This window comes from Drosophila teissieri, chromosome 3R, assembly GCF_016746235.2.
Source record: "Drosophila teissieri strain GT53w chromosome 3R, Prin_Dtei_1.1, whole genome shotgun sequence".
Classification (NCBI taxonomy): Eukaryota; Metazoa; Arthropoda; class Insecta; order Diptera; family Drosophilidae; genus Drosophila; species Drosophila teissieri.
The window spans coordinates 15,168,179-15,192,810 of NC_053032.1; the positions used below are offsets into that span (position 1 = coordinate 15,168,179).

The 24,632-nt window shown below is 36.6% G+C and overlaps 1 protein-coding gene across 16 annotated transcripts; it reads right to left on the reverse strand.

Moving 5' to 3' along the window:
* Positions 1-1,406: 1,406 nt before the first annotated feature.
* On the reverse strand, positions 1,407-22,864 carry LOC122620829 (casein kinase I). 16 transcript variants are annotated; one of them, XM_043798469.1, is made up of 11 exons: positions 14,479-14,601; positions 13,998-14,206; positions 10,995-11,105; positions 7,998-8,146; positions 7,029-7,143; positions 6,701-6,969; positions 6,460-6,630; positions 5,233-5,313; positions 4,070-4,168; positions 2,381-2,487; positions 1,407-1,812 (listed from the first exon to the last, which is right to left on the reverse strand). In XM_043798469.1, exons 1-11 carry the CDS (start codon positions 14,526-14,528, stop codon positions 1,743-1,745), a joined length of 1,431 nt encoding a protein of 476 aa, XP_043654404.1. In that variant the 5' UTR covers positions 14,529-14,601; the 3' UTR covers positions 1,407-1,742. The 16 variants fall into 16 exon arrangements, 15 of the variants coding, with proteins under 15 accessions (XP_043654404.1, XP_043654416.1, XP_043654402.1 ...); XM_043798481.1 differs by having other exon boundaries at positions 1,407-1,794; positions 14,479-14,600; XM_043798467.1 differs by having other exon boundaries at positions 7,998-8,149; positions 14,479-14,600.
* Positions 22,865-24,632: the final 1,768 nt, after the last annotated feature.

Sequence of the window (24,632 nt, forward strand, 5' to 3'; positions counted from 1 at the left end):
TAATTCGACTACCAAAAGCGATTTCTACATTTTGATTTATCCGATACATAGACGTGTATATATATCAAAATACTTGTGTATATATATGTACATATTAGGTATAGAAAAGTGCATTCAAAACAGAGCTAACCCAAGCTGCATATTGATTCATACTGTATATATAGTACATCTTATAGCTTTATACATATAGCCATTATCAGAAAAGTTGCGAATGTTTTGATCAATTAATAAAGGGGTAATATATGAATGATACTAACAATAGATTGACAGTGTAATTAAACATTTTAAAAACTTTACATTCGTGAAAACCTTTAAATGGGATTCAAGTTAAAAATGTGTCACTTTTTAAGACACTGAAAGTAAATCACATAAACAAACCATTTTTAAACGGTATTTGTTTTCAGAAAACAAGTATTCCCTTAAAGATCTGAATTACCCAAATGTCTACCCACCAACCTGATCTTTGAAATCACTTTTATATTGTTTCCTATTTAATTTCTTCAAATGGAAAGTCCATTAATCTAATTGTTTTCTTGCACATTTGGTTGGTCATGGAAGCATATTTATATTAACTACTTATTTTTTCGTTTGCAGAAAGGTGACTTCCATAGTTTCACTTTCAGATTTCCCCTAGGGCGGCTCTTTAGGATTTCTCAGAAATTAATATTTTCAGTATCCATGTGTGTTGGTTATATTCCCAAATTAAAGTCAAGCGAAGAAGACTGCTAGATTATGGCGAAAGGTGGTAGGGGGATTCCATCAATGTAGCAAACAGTGCATTGAATTCAATATACGACCTTTAATGCCTGGCTATTTATCTGACGATGGTACACGTATAACGCCTAAGTTGTTTTTATATGACTTCATACATACATATATTAAGTTGAATAGTTTTAAAAAATGATGTTTATTTTCGCTTTCTTTTCTTTCATTATAATTTACAAGTTTGTTGGTTGCGTATAAATATGTTCTTCTTTCTCTCATTAAATGATGCTGCACTAGTTTTGTTTTTGTCTCTTTTAATATGTATATAATATATAAATATGCTTTAAGTGGTTTTTGTGTGTTTAAGTTTCCTTCAGTTAAGAGCAATAGGGTTCTGAGGGGTATTGATAGTGGTAGTGGTTTTAGGGAGCTTTCTTTCCGATTCCCTTCACAAGACACCGACGGGAGGAGCTGCCCTGGCTGTGAGTGATTCTGGCTTGAGTCGCCGTGTCGATTCTAGTCGTTTTGAATTACGTTTGAATTTTCTTTTCTTTTTTATTTATAATAGCATTAATTAATAATATAATTAATAATTATAATAATTTATATAATAAACGCAAAATTGGTAAATAATAAAAATAATAATAAAATACAATCATTACAATAATTAATCAAAATTGGTTTCATTTTGTTTGTTTTTACTGTTTTTTAGTGTATTTAATGTGTACGGGGTTCATTTGTTTTGTTTTTATTTTTGTTTTGTTGGGTTTCGTTTAATATTTTTTTTTGTTGCTTTCTGCATTTTGCATCTGGCTTTATATTTATATAAATTACAACGGAAGTGTCGGTGTGTTTGTAGTTGGTGTTGGCGTCAACATCGACGCGGATGGAGGATAACGCAACGTATGCTGCGACGTTGCCTGCTGGATATAATCCTGACTCGGATTATTCAATACGCTATCCCGTGAGTTTGAATGTGAAGTGGCACGCAGCAGGGTGACTGCCTCGCGTTCTGGACTACATTGAACACCGTCTAGTCATTTTTGGCGTGTCGATTTCTTCTTCTTTCGTTTAAAGAAACAACAACATCTGGAATATAAGGAACCACTGGAGACAGTTAACCAAGGGACAGAAACGAGACGGATTCGGATTCGGATACGGATTCAGAGGGGAAGACGTAGGCATAGGCAGTGGATTGGTCGGGTGAGAAAGAGAAAGAGAGAACGGAAAACGGAAGTTGCGCATTAAAAACGACAAAGCAAAAAAATTCTTTAAATATCTAGTGGATCTGTTAATCAATGTATCGATATATCTATAAAATACCTATGACGTTTATTAATTAAGACGCTATACAGAACAATCTTTATCACATACGTTTTATTTTTGTTGTGCTGCTGTTATTGCAATATCATCTAAAACAAAAGACACGCCCCCAAAAGATATGCTCTGAAAAATTTTAATAAGTGATCAATACCAAAAGTTTATTCATTTACATGTACATTTTACCCTACAACCATGCCTCTATAATCGCCCATTTTTTTATATCGGAGTATCTAAAAACAAGTTTATTTTGTACAAAGTTTTGTCTATTCAAAGGTTAATCTACTCCGCAACACGTCTATCATTAAACTACATATCGATATACCGATTAATTGATCGTCTTAGTAACACATACTTTGTTTCATCGACCACTTCGACTTCCGGCTGCTGTGTGATGGGCGTGTTTGAGTGTCCGGCCGTGGGATCGTCCGGATTTAGTTCGCCATTCGTCGAACTCACAACCTGCAAAGGAATGTTAGAGAAAAAAGAAAAGGAATACAATTTTAATATTAGTATACATTTGTTAATAGATTTTGTACTAAACAAATAGTACGAGTATGTACAATAAGAAGTGATTATACATAATATAACGATTTAAACCGCTTTTATAATCGCTAATCAAAAAAGAACCAGTTTAAGTACAGTCGATAAAAAATATCGGTTGGAATGGCAGTACAGACATCACACAGAACGAAACTGTTATACAAACAACGACTGTCTTGGCAGCACTACAGGGCCAAGCAGACTACGGATGAAAAATTTTAATTTTGTAAATTCAATACCCTTGACGGTTTTTAAAAGGTAATATGTACCCTCAGCCTATTTCGGAGATTGCCTGGATTGTCAGGACGTTTGCAGATCACACATTTAGATGATGGATGGATACAGAACAAGATCAAAGTACTAGGACAGACAAGTTATATTTAAAATACCTTGGATAGCGTAAATGGGCTAAAGGAAAGTAAACAGGGTTTATTTTATGGCGAAGGAAAATGTCGTTTAAGTTTTAAAAGAAGCTGTCGATGTGGTTTTTGGGAGAATAGTAGAAGTGTTGGTGGTTCGTTGGTGTCCTATTTCTTAGGGTCGTCTTCAGGATCGCTTTTCTCATAGTAAGCATCAAAGGGGCTATCATCATCCGAGCTTGAATCTTCAGGCAATCTCTGTAATAAGTTGTGTTTTGGTTTCGAATTTGATTCGATACATCAAAAGTGGTCTTTCCGACTCGAAAATGCCAATGATTTAACTTTATGAAAAATGAGTTTTCTCCAACCGAATCTAGGAAGTTATTGTTACACAACTGCGGATATGTAAAGTGATCCATGCTTCTCTAGAGTAGTGTAATGTGTTGTGTGGCATGCAGTCAATAACATATACTGCTAAGTAGTGTTGGTTAATGCACTGCTGAAACTTGCATTAGTACCGTGCACAAGTAGAGAAAGGCTACGTTTCTTCTTTGTTATTCATGCAATTTTTATAAGGATCCTCTAGCATCAATTATTTTCACTAATATACAAGAAATGCTCTAGGTTAAAAAAAAGAGGAAGATCCGACAAAAATACCCAAGAAACTAACATTACGTGTTGGAAAAACCAAATCAAACGTAACGGAAGTGAAATAAACTGTAGTGGAGAGGAGTAGGAATAACACACGTTGGGAGGAGAGATTATTGTTCAGTACCTTGTTGAGCTAATGTAGAGTAAATCAAGTGAAAACATTAGAATTGAAAAGGCCAAAAATATAACAGTCTGCGATAGATAATGTTTCATTGTAATAATTATAGAAAATATATATAGGCAATTATGTACAAAATCACAGTCGAACCAGAATTCAATAACGTAATGAGGCGAATACAAATGTCTTTTATTTATATGTATGCTATGTCTTGCCAAGGAGCTGAAGTTTGCTAAGTTTAGATTATGTATGCACAAATACAGACTGTAGACTGTAGACTGAGCGGGCGAGCGAGCGACATAACAGAAATAAAACGGAACGGAAGAAAAAGAAAAAAACTGTTGTACAACACTGGCCGGTTGTTGCAACTTACCTGTACTGAACCATGCCGATCGGCCGGCGTTAGATTGCCCAGTGTTGCCCCCGGCTTTGGCACATCAGGCCACGCAGCAACACCTCCTTTGGCATTTGTCTGTGGTTGGGTTATGGTGGTGGTGGTTGAAGTGGTGGTGAAGGATTTGGACAATTGGTTTTGATTATTTTTGTTCAAATTCGGTACAGTTCAGTTCGGTTTGCAATCGAGGAATTTGGTGGAAACGGATTTATGCAATTTGTTTAATAATTAATTTCAAGTTAAAAAAAGTTGTTATTTCTGTACAACATAGAGACAGACAGCTCTAATATTATAAGCGATTTATAATTAAGGGATTGTGAGTGAGTCTAAGAAAAACTAAAGCAAGTCAAGAATGTGCTACAATAAACCCAAAAAAAAAAAAAACAAGAAACAACGTAGTCCATACAACAGACAATCAAAGGCGAATGTAAAAAGAATAAACAAGGGTTAAAATAACAGCAACGATTTTACCAAATTATAATTAAATTAATTTACAAATCCCGTTCACCGATCGATTAAAGCATTTCTGTGCATTTTTAAAACTAGGTTAGACGAGCATCTACTAACAGCTTCTGAATATTTTATCTATTTCAAGCAGGTTTTTGAAATCATTTTTCAAATATCCTAGCCTTGTATTAGCATATTTTCACTAAGAAGAAGACAATGAAACCCGAAGCATTTATAAACCTAGCAATGTAGTCTACAATCAGACGTATGTATGCGTAAAAGGAGTAGAAGAGCACTTTAATTCACACTAACCATTACAGAGATATTTTTCAAGTCTACAACGTCTAACCTGGAGTATTATATATTCTTCATTCTCATTCTCAACTTCGTCATCAAAATCAAAATAAGAAACATCCTATAGTTTTATATCAAATGTTGTGTGTGGGGAAGAGTAGGATCAAAACAAAAGCGTTGAGCATAAGTAGAGAAAGAAGAGCAGTGAATAACGAATGTTAGAAGTAAAGAACTGAGTAACCAAAGGGAAAAAAGTTCGCTAAAGCTAAGTTAAAACAAGGATAACTGTTTTATCTTATAAACATTATGTAAAATAATCAAGTTGAATTTTGTCTGTGATCGAGAGTACAAATTTGATTCCTTTTCGGACTACTTTAGTAAAATGTTATTATATACATTACCTTAGCCGTAACATTATGACGATCTTTATTTGGTGAAATGATGACTTCATGGCCAGTTTGCAGAGATCCGACGGGCGTTGACTGTTTTATGTCAGTGATGTGAATGCATGTATTAAATTTGATAACATGTTTATATATAGATGATTCAGTAGTTTTTTTTTTTAACACAGAGTTACACGCACATAAAACGGTGTTGACAACCGAAAAAAGAGAAAAGAGATCAAGGAGAGAAGAAAAGTGCTGTTATAAATGGCTTCAATTGGTTGCTTAAGTTAGTCTCATTAATTGTTTTTACTTAACATACGATAGCTTAACCACCTAAAGCAACGAGCTTACACACTGAGACAAAGCATTGACCAACACTGAAAGTGATCGAGCGTCATACATAACTATGCAGCACTGTTTTAGCTTTAGAATTCAAAGACATATTTGGGCATTTGGATTTCTTTTGGTACCTTGTCAGACTTATTCTTGGCCAAATGCGATGGCGGTGCATTCTTTATGACCTTCATTTGGTCCAGCTGTTCCTTGGTCTTAAAATCGAAACATTAAAGTGCTTTAGTACCAATAGCGCTAAATTTAAGGGAAACACTAAATATTAAAACACCATTTTTGGGATTTGATTATGGGTCTTTACTGTTTATATTGCGCTTTAATTTAAGATTCTATCTTGCATGTGGGTAGGGGCACTTTATAAAAATATATACTTCAGTCTGCATTTAAGGCAGAGAAAGATAACATATGTCGTTGGCAACAGGAATCAAACTAAGAACAAACTGAGCCCAATCTTCTGTGCAGCAGCGGCGGGTAACGAAAAACCGATAGCGCGACAACTAGGATTCTGCCATGTTAGTAGTTGGTTACATTGACGTCATACAAACCGACCATTCCATGCGGCTTTCATTCGTTTTTGGGTTAATTCAATTCATTCATGGTGGGTTTTGAGGGCAATGGCGGCGGTTGGCTCACTCAATCGAGTTTTGATGTCATGCTCGATAATTCCATCATTAGAAATGATTTTTCAATTACATGATAATTAACTTAAGATATTTTTAGATGTTCGAGACGTTATGAATATAAATTTAAATATTTCTAAATGCTTGCATTTCACTATGTCTCCTATGGATTAGATTAGGGTCAAGTTTTAGAATTCGGTGGAATGTTTTTTGGGAATCTTAATGTGTAAGAGAGTGTAATTTTAATGGGGTAGTCGAAGATATAACTCACCATTGTCTTCCCTGTCCAGTCGAACTCGCCCTCGTCGGTGTATCCCTTACGATCGAATAAGTCTTGAAACAGTCTTCGCAGAAAATCATAGTCGGGAGTTTCGAAAAAATCTAGCCGCCGTACATAACGCAAATATGTCGCAAACTCTTCCGGATGTCCATCACAAAGCACCTGCGTATTGAAAAACAGACGTTAGTTCGAGGTTTAATGCGATTAAAGGGATTTGCGGGGTATATTTCACCTCGATGGGCGTTGCTCGTTTCGTATCACCGATTTTTTGATATCTCTCCTTGAGTGTATCAGCCTTTAGGCCTTGCCACGGCAGTGAACCCCTTAAGAAATACATAAACATATGTCCCAATGCCTCCAGATCATCGCGTCGCGACTGCTCACGCCCCATGTGCGTGTTGATTGACATATAACGTGCCGTTCCAGTTAGGGACTTATGCTCCCGATATGGTATATGCCTATTTGTATCTAAATCAATGTATTCTTTGGCCAAACCGAAATCTGTTGGTAAAATTATGTTAGAGCTTGCAGTACGTTTAATATTTTATTTTAGATCTTACCAATTATATGTATAATTTTTTCACGTTTTGTTGACGTTCTGCCAATGAGAAAGTTCTCAGGTTTCACATCCCTATATATTAAGTGCCGACTATGAACATATTCGATCCGGTGGAGCTATATTTGTATTATCAGGATGGGTTTTTTTTTAGAAAGTGAAAAGATTAGTGAAAAAATTAGTTAATAATGCAAATATTGTAAAAGAGCATTCTATAAACGTTTTAATGCTTATGGAATGCTCTTTTTAGCTTTTAATTAATAAAATAAAAATATATTTATTTATTTTTCTGTAGTGTCTCAACTAGCTGTTTATGTTTTTCGCTGTAAATTTGTTCTCTTTGATGGCATCGGATTTTATTATTTATCGCTGGTAAATCATAAATATAACAAACTCAGAAATATCTATGTTGAGCTACAAATTGATGTGTACATGCAAATTTATTTTAATTACAATGAACGTTTGTTTCCTCCTGTTTAGCTGATTTTTGTTATTCTAAAATATAAGATCATTTTCGGTAAAGAAGCATTTTTAGTGAATGATGCCTCGTAATGAATGCAAACAAAAGTTGTTACAAATAAAACCTCAACCAGGCGGCTACGATTATGACAGAGAGAGTGAGTCGGAGAGTCGAAATAGGGAGGCAGCGACCTATTGGTTTCTTGTTAGTAATGAACATTAAATAAATAGTAAATAAAAGAGTTAAAAATATATAAGATACTAACCAAGCAACTCTAATAAAAACGCATATACACACCCCAACCCACACACACGCAAAACAAACATAAGGTGTTTCGAGCTTGATCTTAGGACTAGTGTTGGTTAATTTTGACCTCGGCTACCAGTGTTGTAAATGTGATTATGTGCAGAGTTATGCGCGTGCTTAATAAAAACTTTGCGATTGCAATATCTGTTGTTTTATGCTTCGTTGTTTAACTTTGTTTTTTGTGGGTTTTGTTGTGGTAGTACTTACTAATTGTATAGCTATCAGAAGTACGCTCTTCAAAGTGAAACGTCTGCCGCAAATATCGAATAAATCTTCAAGTGATGGACCAAGCAACTCCATAACAAGAGCATTGTATTTGCCGCATGGGCCGAAGTAATATACTTCTGGTACACCCTCTGCTATCGATTGATCGATCGATTAATTGATTGATTGTCGATTGTTCGGTTGGGTTGACATAGAATTTTGTTTGGAGGAAGCGAGCGAGTGTTTATTATTTATTCGAGTGTTGGACAGCGCACAAAAGTTTTTTGGTTGATCGATTTGTTGTTTGTTGTTGTTTTTGTTGTATTTTTGCAAACAATTCGTGAGCAAGAGATAAAGAGATGGGAGAGATAAGAAAGAAAGATGAGAGATACAAAATAGAAAATTCTGTTGTTTTTTTTCTTTAATAAAACGTTCTTGTTCTTTTAAGCTGCATTTTAATTAATTTGACGGTTCGGGCACAACAAAAAGGAAAGAGACAGAGTGGGAGAGTAATGTGTAGAGAGCGATGGATTTGGCTCATGTTCTGGAGGTTAGTGTAGCGCGTCTTACGATATTACCACCTTTCATTTTACAGAGATCGAGCGAAAGAATAAATACTTATTCGGGCAACTGTGCTAAACACAACAAGAACAACAAAAATAGATATTCTCGAAGCATATACACAAGGAAATGACTGCTGGAAAACCAACCTGGAGACGGGAACTCACCTACCAACTCATCCTCCTCCTCCGAACCTCATTTGACCTAACCAGTAGAAACTTCAACTCGGATATAACAGAGTTTTGTGTGTGCTTACAAATAATCTTAAAACTAGAATAGTTTTCTTGGCGGTGTGTGTGGTGTGTATAACAGGTTTTGGGATTCCCTGAATTCTGATAAACAGTTCGATAGATCTTTTTGCAACTGTGTTAGTAGTTTTGGTTAAATTATATACATTGCACTTTTTTTTGTCAAAGAGAAGAGAGAGACTACAAAAGTCAGTTTTGATAAATGAAAAATTGAGTAAAGTATTAACAAGTTTAACAACAAAATTGTTAACTAATGTGTTAGTTTCTGTTGTTTTAAACTTGAAAACGCAATGGAACAAAGGATTCCTCTTGGGTTTATGTACAATTAAGTGTTTGATTAAAATATTAATTTTTAAAGGACGCATTACATGCTTGAAGGGATTGCTTTTTGGTGTTATAAGTTTTTGCAGATCCGTTAAACGATACTGAAAGTTGCAACATAAAAGTATTATTACCTTTACTACATTTTCAACTTATCTACAGTAAACTAAAAAGTTGACTAACGTTCATTGCATAGACTCTAAAACGTACTAAATTAAGAAAACAAAAATGAAACCTATATTTTAGCCGTTGAGACACTTTTGATTCTAAATTAAAAGAAATTAGTTCATGGACGATATGCTGGCGGATTTCACAAGATATGACTGTTATACAGGACGCTTTAAAATGCGATCTTTATTTTAATTTTCTTGAAATGAGTTTTATGAGGGAGGCAGACACGTTAAATACAGTCAGCATACTTTTTAAAATCTAACATTTCATAATTTCCCTGGAATAGCAAATTGTTATCCCCACACAATATTATTACTTTTTTAAATCAAGTGAAAACCGCTTTACTTTCGTCTACAACACCTTTTTGGTGATGTTTTTATCATTCTTTGTGGATGCCACACTTACAAGTTGTTTCGCTATCATCAATACAGTCTTAAGTGAAAATTTACGGGCGCAAATATTGAAGAGATCTTCTAATGATAATCCCAATAACTCTAAAACCATGGCATTGTAACGACCACCGCAAGTGCCCAAATGATAAATGCGTGGTATGCCATCTGGGGCGTTATCGGCTGCATTTCGATATTGATTCCGATTTCGCATTTATTTGTATTGCGTTCAGGATCACACAAAATTCCATTCCAATTCCGATTTGGGGTCCAATTTAGTGGTGGGGAAGTTGGTGAGGGGTTCATAGCAATATATTATAGCAACATGGCATCAGAATGTATTATGCAATAGTTGATTGTAGTTGGTTGGTTGTAGGTTGGTTCAATTCAGTTCATAATCGAGTTGGTTGTAATGTTGTGGTAGATTGCAGCAGACACGGGGAGAAATATATAGATAGATAGAGAGCAGCGCATGATGATTCGGATTCGGGTTTAAATTTCAATTTAGCGGTGTTTTGTTCAATAATTCATAGCAAATATTTGGGGTATTTGGTATTGTAGTAGTTGATGAATAATGGAGGAACAGAGAGCAAGATATTTAAATAAACAACAAATAAGTTTAAGCAACAGAAAACAAAGGAATTTTACACAAAAAAAATATAATTAATAAAAAGTTGGCAATAGTTTGAAAAATCTATATATATATATATATATAGGATATATGTATAGATTTGGTTTGCCTCTAAAGTGATTTTCGAGCTGTTTTACATTGGCGGTTATAATAGTAGTTGCAGTTGTAGCCTGAGCTGTTTAACTACAGAAATACAATAGACTTGGGACGTGGTGTTTTTACAGTTTTTGTTTTTTTATAATTTTTAAAAATTTTACTTCACGCACCGACCGACCTCCGAAAATATGCTTGAGAAAATCTATTCATGTTTTTCTTTTCGTCGTATTCTTTCTTCGCAGTGCGTTTACCACAAGCGAGGTACCAGAAGTGTTTTACAAAAATGATAAATATATTCGTTTACATATGAATCTAATAAAATGGTGGTAACGGTGCAAAACTTTACTTTCAGTAATATTAATTGGTTAGTAAAAGATACGGAGAGGCGGGAGATAAAGTGTGACAAGGATAATCATGTACAATTCGTACCTCCTCAGAGCAATTCGAATTTTATTCCCTACAGAGGAGTTTGGACATTGGTTGTTAGTTTATTAGTTAGTGTTAGTGGGACGACAGCTTTGGGTAAAGTTATGGGTGGGCTCGTAGAACAGACTGCAGAGTTATAAAGCGATAGATTACATACCATGTGATCCTAATAGTTTATAAAACCTATACTCTAAGTGTAGTTGCGGAGCCTTTGACTTCATAGGCTCCATTTTTATTGCTACATGTTCATTGTTGTAAAGATTTTTGCCTGGAAAAAAGGAAAGTCGCCATTAGTTATATATTCCTCTGAAGTACGTTTAAAAAACAACAATCATTTAAATCTTCAACTCCAATACATAAATGCCAAATAAGAACAGAAGAGACTGGTACGCACATGTGGCTTTACATGCCTAAGACTATCGCCAATCACATGCATTCAACGCGTTTACCTGCCCCACCGTTGTCAGTAGTGCCACGCCCATTACGCCCTCCGACACCACCACCAAAGCAACACATTCGGCGACCTAGCCAAATGGGGGAAAAATAATAGTAAGAAATACAAGCAACATTACAGTTCCCTTGTTCTCAACCTTAGCTTTAATATTCAGACGATTTATTTAAAAACTATTTTGTACATTTTTAAATTGTGAACTATTATAAATTCAATAAGTCTTTTTGCAGCCTGGTTAAGAACCCTTCCAAAATATACGAATTTTAGCATGAAATTAAAACAAATCGTCCGGAAGCGGAATTAAGAACAAGGTCGCATAATTCGAGAATTGCATTTTAGATACCACGACATGACGGAGCCTCAGACAGAAGCTGAGAGAAAATGTCAACAACGAACAGTGCGCTCATGTGCGAAATTATGTCATGAGAAAGTCGGTGACAGAGAGAGAGAGAGAGAGAGCCCACCAAGAATGTGTGGGTGGCTTGGGTTTGGCTTTTATGAGTTTGCTGGGTGAGTGGATGGGTGAAACAGACGTTGCTTATCAACAGACACAACATTGAAACGCTGATGATAGAGTCGTCGCACACACAAACGCATATAGATACAACAAAATCTACGATAGGAAGCCGCATGATTTCAATGACATGCTAGAAAGTACCGCTGCTAATGCCCTTTGCCCGCCTTGCCCCCTAAAAAGTTTTTTGTTTGCCGAATTCTTAGAGCACTATAAATCCCACTAAAATGCGGGCAAAAAGTCGAAAATGCTAAATTAACAATTTGCTAGAAATTTGTTGTCTACGTGGACAAAAGTGAGATTTCTGGTCGATCGGAAACAATTTTAAATCTCTTTTGGAAGTGTGCATAGCATTTGGCAGATGTCTCTTTTTTGGGGGATATTGTAAATGGCATTCAATTAGTCGCAGGACTATTGAAACTCGTGATCATTATACACAAGTGTGTACCCGCAAATCTAAAACCCATAGAGCCAACCGGCTCAACAATTACCGTGACCTAACGCAATATAAAATATTTATAGATGTACAACTGCAAAAAATGGAAAATAAACCTCTAGAGATTCGTAGAAATAAACAATAAAACAGCTAACTCACAGACTCTAAAACAATGAGAGAGCAAAAACAAATTTTTATAAAGGGCGTTCGACGCCAAACAAAAATAAAGCGACAGTTCCTAAATTAAATGAGAAACGCCCACGCAAGGCGCCAATAAAAATGAGCCAAGAAAATGGGCGGAAAAGTATTTGGGTTGGTCAGCGTTCTGGTTTCCCAAATGCTTCTACATACATACTTATTCTTTGGGTTTGAAATGGGTAATCATAAAAGAAGCGGGCCTCCTAAAAATCAAAACAAAATTATGTCATTTGGATTGCATAGTACGAGAAAATGCCCCAAATGTAAAAGGCCCAAACATTTCCCTTTTATCTAAACGTCAGCACTAAACTAATTTAACAACAAAAGAAATTAGAAAAACAAACACACACTTTTCGATGGGTATTTATAGACCACAATTAATAAAAATGATATCATAAGCGAAACGAAATGGGCTGTGCGACGTCATAGAAATGAATTTAATTTTAATTGAAAATAAGCAACCAGTACATTTCAAACTGTGTGATTATCATAATTTGAAAGGGTAATAAAATTTGGCAATTAAACACAGCTTTCATGTGATTGTTTGCGATCGTATTTGCTTTTTGTCAACGCTTCGGCCTAATGAGTCATACAATAACCCCACAAAACAAATGCAATAACAAGTATCGAGATGCTGAGATGAAAACAAAGAAAAAGCATGGCTCAGACCGTCGGAAAGAGACGGAATGAATGGCTGAGAAAGAGACAGTCTGATAAGTCTGAGAAGGAGACCTCGTGATAATTACAGTTTTAGCGGCACAGCCCACTACAACCGACTAAGAATTAGCTAGACTTTATAGTACTACCTGTTGGCAATGTGACAACAAATGCACAAAAGGAAGTGGAAGCCCCAAAAAAAATAAACACCGGCCGGAGGGGCGGGGCCAGTACGAAACAACTTTATAAAAGCGCATTTAGCAAACAAAGCCAAAATGACGACAACGTCGACCATGCCAAGAAAACAGATGGCGGAATGGAATGGCATTTTGTGTTGTATTGTGCCCCTTTCGCCGCGAGTGAAAAGGAGCGGGGGACCACTGTTCCCATTGTGGTTAACAGACCTGGAAAGGAATGCCCGTCGAAAGGAAGTGGCCAACGAAAAAAAAGGTGCAAGAAAAATAAAACACCGAAGGTCCCAAACGCGACATTATTTGCATGCCAACAGGCAAAACATCGGGGAGGGAATGGGTCAATGGGGTGGCAGACGATACGCAGTATGGCTTTGAATCGTAAACAAGAATTTCGAGTGATTTAAGTGGAAGTATTTTCTAAAACGTAATGAGTTTTTGATCCTCTAGTACTTAAAATGATTTTTGAATTGTCCTATACCAGAAAGTGAAAAGAAATGATCATTTGGTATTTGCCAACTTTCAAAGGATCGCTGGGAAAATGTAAAAGACTATTAGCATACGATTGACTTTTTCTCTATAAATGTTCTCGGTATATGCAACATCTAATATCATTATATTCCCAGAACACCATTTGGAAACGTTCATACAAGTTTTAGCATAATAAAATAATTAATGGTTGATTATCGAATGAGTATTTGATTTAGACTTACCTAAACGCAATTCGCCAAAATTACCACAGCCAATTTTTTTACCGACACGAAAATTTGGTCCGACCATAAGTACACCGGTTGTGGTGCTTACAGATTGGCGGGTGGAATACATGTTATTGCTTGAGCTCTTACCACCGGCTAGGGCTGTGGTGGCATTTGCCACATTACCAGCGGATGGACCGGCAGTTGTCGATTGTGGGCCACCGCCACTGCAAGGAAAGAGAACGGAAATCGATTAGTAACAAGTTGATTGCAATAAAAGTAAACATTTTACAGGGCTGCAGACTCGGGGCAACAGCCACCTGATGTCTGCTTTAAGATTCTTTAGCACCAAAGGCTTAAAGTGGGGCACAATTTGAGTACTAGTGTGCCCAACACCAAATGTCAAAATGCTTAAATACAATACAAAAAGCAGTAATTCGTTTTTTATTCTCTATATTCTTTGGTACAGTAAGGTCATTGATAGCTTGGAACTACGTACTCTTCATCCTTGATATATGTTTTTTGTATGGATAAATATTTGCGCAACATTTAATTTTGAAAGACCAAAAAAACCCGGGTATACAGGATCTAAACTATTGACATACGGAAATCAAAGTAGTAAAGTTCAAAAACCTGCCCGACCGAAACAGATATTGTTATTAATATAGTTGGGCGTTACTAACGACTGATAAATAAGTTTTCATTCTTGTCCCAGTAAGCAACAAAAAAAACCCAGGACAATGACACAGAAACTTTTTGCATTTTCAAGTGGCCCTGCACAGCCAACAAAAATCGATTCGAGTCGAGTTGTGTAGGCCAGGTGAGTTTCTGTTTACCTAAGCTCTTGGAAGAGGGAATAGAGACCTAGCTGCTGGTTATGGCCACATGTCCAGAGAGCTCGCTCAGGCGTAACCATTCATGGACAGCGTTGGGGCAGAGAATTCGAATCGACTCCAGTCGAGTCGAGTGGATTGTAGTGGAGTGACTCATGGCCAGACAAGGGAAATATGTTTGATTAAGACAAAAGGTTTTGCTTTGTTGCAGCCGGGTGGGTGTGGCCCCAGTAAGATTTCATATTTTCCCATGCTTTTTATTGTTGCAAAATTTAGTTCAATGTCGTCCGGTTAATCGGTACTATAACTAGGCAGCAGTGGCTTAATTAAATTAAGGGTAACACGTGGCCTTCTGCAAATGCAAGGCTCGTTTACCAGAGATAATGTAAAATGAGTCACCCGAAAATGGGGCCCAATGTGACAAATAAGACGGACACAATGAAAAAAAAATATTATATATACAAAAAATAAAGGGAAACTATTTTACTTCTTTATATTAAAGAAACTAGGTATTTTGCAAATTAAGGTTTGCACCCACGGTTTGCTTCGAAAAAAAGTGGTTTTTTTGAAATTTTTTGAACAAGAAAACAATGCGGCAGAGAAGTGGTAGATACATGTCTGAACTTAAATTTTTCATTTTACACATATACAAATTTTTTAAAATGACGGCTGTGGCAGCCATCTTTCAGATGCTTATTGTTCAATTTTCGTTTGCGGTAATCACGCTGCAGTCCAGACCAACTATCTGAAACACTTGAAACTTTTTTTTTTAAGATAAAGGTTGTTTTGTGATTAAAATTCGCAAATGTTGAAAATCATTGAAATTTAGTATCAATTTCTTGCAAAAAAAAAGGGATCAAATTTTCACTTTTTCACTAGCGGTGACTTTAATATAAGAAATAAGTATAAGTTGAGCTTTATACGTGTAGCGGTTCATTCGCAATCGTGATTACCGACTGAAGAAAATTGGTTTCGAGAAAACACGCTTTAAAGTATTTGGATAAAAAAAATTCATACGTCGCGACCACCTAAAGTGGCTACGCGCGAGCTGGGTCCTGCCAAGATAAACCCAAAACTATTCGTAGTACGACTTTCAAACTTGGGGATAATATTTTTGAATAGTATAGCTATCAAATTAAATAATACAAAAAAGAACGATTTTTTGAATGTTATCCCCCCCTTCATAACAAACAAAGTCAGAGTAAATTCCAAATTATAGAAAATATTTGCTTAAAATGCGTAATTCTAATAATTTTAAAGCACCAATTATTAATCACAAAACGGGACCAACAAAGTAAATAGAAGACTATTTTAATTTTTAGTTACAACGTCTGCTCATCCGATATAGCTCACGGCAGTATTAAATTGGTTAACTGGTGGATTGGTTAGCGTCCGCCCAAGACGATTAACAGGAAATAATTAGGTATTCCCACTCGTTCTGCGGTCGCGGTAACCCCCATTCCCCACCTTTGCCTCAATTTCTACTTTCATCTAATATCAGTCTGCCAGTCGGTCTTCGATTGCTTGCCAGCTGCGAACGGCAGTCGGAAAATGTTATCTACCCACTAGTTTTTTTTCGCCAAGGCATAACAACATACACACGATAATTGTACCGTTAGCCAAGGCTGTAAAAAAATCACAAAGACTAAAAACCGCCGATAACAATTAAAGAGTAAATTGATGTGAGCAAAAGCAAAGGCGATTGAGCAGGCGACGAAATGAATCAGAAACAAGTTGGAGTTCAACGCCGATTACAAGTTCCTTCTTTATCCCCTGCCATCAATGGCAGAGCCACTTGCCTATGCCTATGCCACACTACAGAAATCTTCCACCAGAAGGTTGTTTAACTTGGTCAAGTCAAAAGGTATTTAAAAATCGATCAGAAAATTATCTAGCAAGCTTAAATCTTCCAAAATGCTTACGCTGAGCAAAGTCTGGTTTAATAAAACCTAGTATAGTATTTGAGTATGTAATCGCTGCAATAGTTTTTCATGAAACATTTTCCCTGTAAAATGAAAACAAAACGTATTTCATCCATCAATAGCTAATTGGTCTGGTATTTCTGGTTTGTTGGCTTTTCTAGGGTATTTCATTGCCTCGGCATGTCTCATTTTTCATGCTTTTCTTGTTATTGCTTTGACTGTATTATGGCTTAATATCCTGGGGCTAAAACTGGTTCATACACACACCAGTATCTGTTTCTCTGTGTACATATGGACGGGAATTAACGTATAAATGGCTGAATGTCCACCGATCGATCTCCGTTTAACTTTACTTCTTCGGTGTTTCTGGCTCCCCACATAAACCCATTTGTATTTGGTTGGACTCCGCGTAATGTTTTTTCTTCTTGTTTTTACTACGTTTTGGTGTCGGTTTGGTTTCTTGGCTTTCTACGCCTTTTGCTTTTGGCCTGGTATGAAAACGGGTTGCTCCCGGTTGTTCTTGAAGATAGCCTGGTTTTTTCGTGAATCAGAATATAACAAAAGGCTCATTGCTGGATATTGCACATGGGGTTTTACAAGAGACTTCCGAAAGGCCATGGCAATAAGTAAGCACAGCTCAGTAAGCAACTGATTATTGTATCTATGTGTACAGGTTTAAAAATTTTCAAAGAGTGTTAATCCCAGTTGCTTGACATAAAGTTTAAATAGTTATTAAAATTTGTCACATATCTAATTTCTTAAAGACTTGAAATGATATTGTTAGAAACCATTTATTTAATGCTGAATTCGATTTGATAAAATTTTGGAGGGAAAGTTCGCATTTCTGTGACACGGTGTGACATAACATTCCCATTAACAAATTAACACTTGTTGCAAAATTAAATGGGTTTCCTCAGTAATAAACCAGTTTTAAGGAAAGTGATTGAGAAAATAAAAAAGTACAAACATGTTGATGATATTCCTTATTTTGTTTGTTGCGTTTGAAAGCAGGGAAAAACAAAATCGATAATTAATAATAAACCAAGCGCTATAAATAAAATTATGCACAAGGAGGGTTGACCAAACTCTCTCAACAATACTACCGCACAGAAAAACATGTGTGTGTGTGTGTGTAAGACAGTTTTATCTTTACCTGTGTGTGTGCTCATAAATAAATCAAGTGTAAATTGAACACAAATCCGAATATAAGGGGAAGGGCAAGGAAAGGAGAAAATTAGACCAGAGGACAACAAATAGAAAAAAAAGGCAACTTGCGCGGATGACGGCAATAGTAGAAACCGCAAATAGCGGAAAATCCCAATTAGAATCCCACAACATAAGCGACAACAATCACTACACACAAAAAAAGTGGACAAATTTTGAAACACCAATTTGAATTAGGAATATTAAATTATTTAAACCATTTTTTACTTTAAAATTGTAATATTTTATATTTATTAAACTAACAAAATATATGAGAAATTCATATTCAATAGAGGTTTGCATTTGTTGCTGTGTATCCCTACAAGAAACAGCAAGATGAAACCGCAAAAGAATTCCGCCTAATTGGACGGAATATTGATTGGAAATCAAGGTGACACAGTGACTTCTAAACTGTGACTAACTCACATAATTGCAAATTTAATTAAAGCCAAGAAAAAACCCACTGATTGAGGAAGCCCCACAAAAAACCCATAGGTGTTCACCAAAAAAAGAGGGAAATTACATAAGCAATCAAAGAACACAAATGGCGCTTAAAAATAAACAAATGATAAGGAAAATCGACTGATAAGTGCGTGTTTCTATACTTGTTACTTGTGTGTTTGCGGGGTGACTTATCAGCTGGAGATTTGTGAGTCGTTTGTATTTTCCTTTCTTTTCCTCTTCAAGTTCCTTACAATATAGTTGTTGCTATAATTTATATTTATATAAACAAACAATTTCATTACAATTGCCAGCACGACCAATTGAATTTCTATTATGCAAATCAATTGAAGAGCTAACGTACAAACGGGAATGTCATTGGATATTATATTTATATTTAGATAGAAATTAGGTGATCTCTGTTCGATTTATATCAGTTTTTAGAGAAGTATCATAGATTAAAGAAGAAGCTAAGTTCGGGATTGAATTGAGTTTTTGCTATTTATTTGCTATTAATAATCACATAAATATGTAAAAAGTAATTTTGCATATTTCTATGTAGATATAACTAGATACATGCCCTTTTACACTATATATCGAGTTTCAAACATGGCCTCGCAATGCCTATTTACATCGCTCAGAAGCGTATCAAGATTTCTTCGAAACTATAAAAGACATCCTAAATCTGTAAAGCTTCACTTATTTACAAAACATCTGGCTTTTTAAAACTTTTACTTTTTATAGTCTTTTTTAGATTGGAAAACATGGCAAAAAAAATGCAATTATTTTCAAATTGCTACCATTTTGTGAAATTTTCAAATTTTTGTCATGCCATTGTCAACGTTCTTAAAATTAAGTTCAAAACAATTTTGTATTGTTTCCTGGTTCTGAAACTGAAATATCCTGACGACCGTTTGACATCGTCGCACCGGCAGTGGTGCATTCAACGACGCGCAAATGCCAAATTTCACGACAATTTCATCCGGTTTAAATCAAATATAAAAAATTTAGTTAATATATCATGTGTAGTTGTTTTGCAACCCATCCTTCAATAAGGAGCCCGAAATTTGAGCGCGAGGGTAAACGACCCCCTTAAGTTATTTCAGTAGCAAATTTAACTGCTTCTATTAGAAACATTAATCAAATAATATTGGAAGTGTACATTAATTGCCGATGTGGATAAGTCAGCTCTATTGACAATATGCTACAAAGCGATTCAGCTTGTTGGTATTTTTGTTGTTGGCAATCAACTCGTAATTGAATCGCTATAACGCTCAGCATAACGACATAGCGTAACATGTCAATATCCATTTTCATTGGCATTTGACGATTTGACGATTTGAAAGGCAAAGTGGCAGTGTGAAGCACAAAAAATATAACTAAAACTAACGACAATTGCTGCATTCGCACATATTTGCTTAGCATTAATGAACGCACACAGTGGCGCTTTCTTCTTCTAGGTCTCTCCTTAGCCTTTCCCCCATGCATCGCACCAAATGACCTATCACACTGATAAGCGGAGAGAGCGCGAGAGCCTTGCACACACACATACAGCAAACCACTCAAGAGGCTACACACTCACAAACACTAAAGTTGGCTAGATAAGCGCGCCTTGATTAGCAGCGACGTCAGACAATAGCGAGTCGAAATGAACGAGTGACAAGTGTGTAACGGGAGAGAGGGAAGCAGGCGCTGCACATCTTGAAATGGGAGGTCAACCCAAAAGGGGAGGCTGTAAAAGCGGGAAAGAGATGGAAGTAAAGACGGATGGAAATACAAGTAGATGCAGGGACTGCACCTTGCACAGTGGGTGGCATCACGAACTTAATTAATTCTGTAAGTCTGAGATCCGCATCTGTGATGGGCATAAACAATTATCTGTTATGACAATCGTTATAGTTTTTAACGCTGGAGTCAATCGAACTTTTTCAAAAGTCTTCATTTTGTAACAGATGGTATATGAGTCGAGACGGTGTTTTTGACCATAAGGTGTTTTTCGGCATGCAACGGTTTTTTATATATATAATTACTGCTAGGGTAGACAATATTCGGCTTGCCAATGTTAGCTTTCTTGTTTTATTTTTTATTTTTCAATGTAACCCCCTGCGGCGCCCAATTTGGGGCTGGTATAGCACGTCACCCATCCCACTTCCACATCCAAAGCAGAGACAACAATTCCATTGACGACGTAGTCTATCAACGCCACAGCCTCTAACTGAAATTGCACAATGATGTCCGTTTCGTTTGTGTGTGTAAGTGGTTTTGTGTATGGGGGCGCCTCAATGGCCGATTGACCTTTGCATTTTAGATTAACATTGAATATGAAATCGAATACACCCCACCCCCTCCCACCTACTCATACAGATCCTGTTTGTGGGCCTGCCCGGTGTATCGGTGTGTGAGCTTCAGTGGAAAATGCTTTAATTAGTTTAGCCTCAGCTGGAACACGTACAAAAGCCAAAAGCTATGCAAATGGGTTCTACAGAGGTCAAATGCTATCCACTTTCTCTGGATGGCATAAAAGCAACCAAGAATATGTCATATTAAAAATGCGGTTGTTGTTCTGGGATTACACCAATTTTTTGAATCGCCTAAATGAATTAATCTAAAAACGGTGCGGTTTTCTGAAAGTAAATTTCGCGATCCTCTTTCCGATATGAGCAATCAAAAGTATATATGCTTTTACTTAAACCTATTAATGATGTTTACACAAGTGCAAGTGATTTTTCTGTCACTGCGATGCGGAAATGTGAAACTTTTTGATTTAAAGCAAATAAAGTTGATTTATTTAATATTATTATTAAATGTTTGCTTAAATAACCTAATCTTTTTTTATTCGTACAGGCAACGACAAGAATTAAGGCATAATGCACTGACTGACTTTAAAAGCATTTTATCTATAGTTTGTACTTTACCGCCAATACAAAAATCAACCTGATCTGATGGCTATTATCTTTACCGCAACCGTACGGAAGTTGTTGGTAATTTGCTTCCTAGTGCTTTCTTCCGGCATGGCTCAACCTTTCGGATCGTTTAGTGAGGGTGAGAGTGACCCCGAGATAACCCCAATCCCAGCTTGTCTCCTTCACCTGGGCAGTCCCCTACGTAATTTACGCTTGATTCCTTCCTTTCGCCTTTGGTGGCCGCTTGTCAATTGACGGGGGCGGGGCTTTTCGACATTGAAAAACCTCACGTGCGTTTGCGTTGCCAACAGAAGTTTTGTTTCCCTCGGTTTTTTATGTTCTTTGTTTTTTGCTGCAATGCTTGCAGCATCTGGGCGAGTTCAATGTCGTGGTCAATGCAATTTGAGCAATGACATTTTTACGTTTTTTCTTATTTATCTTTAAACGGCAGGTCTGTCTGTCGATTGCCGAACTGAAGGCCGGGAAAAGTCAATACAGTGCGGCCACAGTTTATAATAACCTTCGGCTATGTTTGGCACAAAAGACTTTCGCACTTTCTCATCGACTGCGTATTATCTAAAAATAAGAAATGTAATCTCTCAATTTTTATTAGATTACGTAACATATTTTGGCTACGCACATAAACTTTTACTAGACTTAATTAAGTAATGGAAGTTCGAAAAATATTCATCCAAGCTTCCAAATAAATGCCTTTAAATTATGTCTGTTTATTTTATTTATTTACGGACTTTGTTTGCTAATACGGATGACTAATAAACAAATACTGATTTGCTAGCCTAAGCGTTGAAATTGATTATTAAGTAACAAAGCTGACAGATTGAAAATTTCTTTTACAGATATGAAAAATAATATATAAATTGCTTTCTTTGGTTACTGGTTCGGTTCTTCGGTTACTAATTACTGGTCATTTGATAATCCCCCTTTTTATCACTTGTCGTAGGGTTCAGCGACGTTTTCTGAAATCAGTTTCTGAACTATGTTGTCCTGGTACACAGGTACATATAGGGCCAAACTACATTTAAAATACTCTTAAGGAACTTCCTGCGAAAAACAAGATTCTGGTCACACTGCCGCAGTGTATCTCAAATAGTTTCCCACAACCCTTCTGTTGCATGTCATTCGAAACTGAGCCCTTAACATGTGTTTAACACAAGTGGACAATGCTTGGCAGGCTCAGCAAAGAAAAATCGACAAAACGAAGAAGTAATAAAAAATAAAATATATGAAAACTAACCCGGTGGACGCCGTGGAACGGTACTTTCAGTGGGAACGAGATGGCGAGAAGGGCCTCATGCATGGAATCCCGTGGAAGAGTAAGAAGCAGAGCGTCGCGGGGGATCGCTGACGCCCAGTGACTGTCGAACTGTAAGCAGCTGTTGTTGACTTTGAGGCCGTTCACTCTTCGTTGTTGTGTGGGTTGTTGTTTTTGTTGCTGCTGCTGCTGATTTAATGCTGTTGTGTTTAAGAACGTGTTTTTATTTTTACTGCCTTTATTATAATTGTTTAGTTGGCGGCTTGACTTGGATTTTACACAATTTTAGCACTTGTATTGCACATCTGGTTGGCTTGAAAATTAACAAATAAACATTAATTTTATTTGGCTTTGCAACCATATTTTTTAAACATTTTTCAGCTTTTTTTCTTTTGCGCTCTACACATTTCAGTATCACAATTTTTGTTACAAGTATTTTTGTGTTTGCTCTTTTCGTACTATTATTAAATTGCAACTGGAAAATGTTTTTAATTTGCCATATCCGCTGTGCTTTGTCTTTCTTAATATATGTATGTGTGTGCGATCGAGCAAGGGAGAGGAGTATGAAAGGAAGGGAAAGATCTGAAAATATGCAGCAATATGTGAGAAATCCGCTCAACTTTCGCCACATTACGAAATTAATGCCAAAGCCGAAGACCCAAGCGCCCCCAACAAACTGATTTTAAACACTTTTTTGTTTAGTTACTTTTCTTTTGCAGGTCAAAAGTCTGAAAAATAAATGAGTGCGAGAGGGAGAGAGAAAGAGAGAGAAGGCCGCAGTAGATACATATACCACAAAAAGGCAGGCAAAATAAATTGTGGAAAAAAGTCATAAATAACTCGAAAAACCAGTTTATGTTGCCGGTGTACAAACAGGCAGCTCCAAAGCAACAAAAGAAACAGCAACAGTAAACAAAGTGTGCAGCCAAACGAAGAAAAGTGCGAGCGAGCTAAGAATAGTACTTAACGAAAAAAAACATTACCAGGAAGGGGGAAAACCAAACTCGTTAAAGTTGTGCAGGAGATGGAAAAATAAAGCACAGACAGCTGACTCAAAAAACTAGAAGATACAAAACACACACATACACAACTGAGCGAGAAGAGAGGATAGATAATTTTCCAGTTGTGGGCAGACTGTCAAGTCAAAGGAGATTGAGATAAGAGTGTTTAGCAACAGTTTGACAGCCACAACTCTTTTCTGTTATGTTCCAGGCCATTATTTATTTTGTTCTCCAACTTTTGACACACACACACGCAGCGAAGCGCAACAAGAGCGAATAAAAAACGTGGCTGCAATGCATTGAAAATCATTTCAAAAGGAAACTGGAGCAAACACAATTTATTCAACGTCACAGCGATAAAGCGATTAACGCGTTCAACACACACCACGAGTTCTCACAAGTATATGTACTGCACACCCGCAGCGCACCGCCAGATTTGCGAGAGAGCTGCGATTGCAAAAACACTGGTACGGCGGAGGAGGAGACGGAATGACAACTGCCGCGCCAAGCGATCGAAAATCAAATGAGCTCCGACACAAAGAACACACGATGCCGAAGCCAGCGGAAGAGAAGGAGAGAGCGCGAAAGTACGCCCACACAGAGAGAAATTATGGTAGATCATGAAGATCAATTGCCAGATATTACATTCTTAAATAACTAATTAATTTCTCTTCTTATTTAAAAGATTGTATGCAATATATGCAAAATGGGCATTTCTAGTTCAATGTAAAATGGTTTATAAACCTGAGTTCTACTACGTAATTGGGTGGAATTTTTCTCTGTGTAGGGCAAAGAGAAATACAGAGCTAGAGAGATTGAGCGAGCGGACACTTGTGAGCGTGTGAAAATGCGGCAATTGAGAAGTTTGTATTTGTATGTAATTATTGTTCATGCCGCTGCTGGTTGATGTTGTTCCTGTTCTTGTCACTGTACAGGGAGAAAAGCAACAACAACAGCGAGCTGCGAGAGCGAGCGACAAACTGATAATGACGTGCGACAGAGACAGATAGCGTTCATGCGTCAGAGGCCGAGAAACTATCGCGAGCAAACTCGTTATACAAACAAAACGCACCTGTC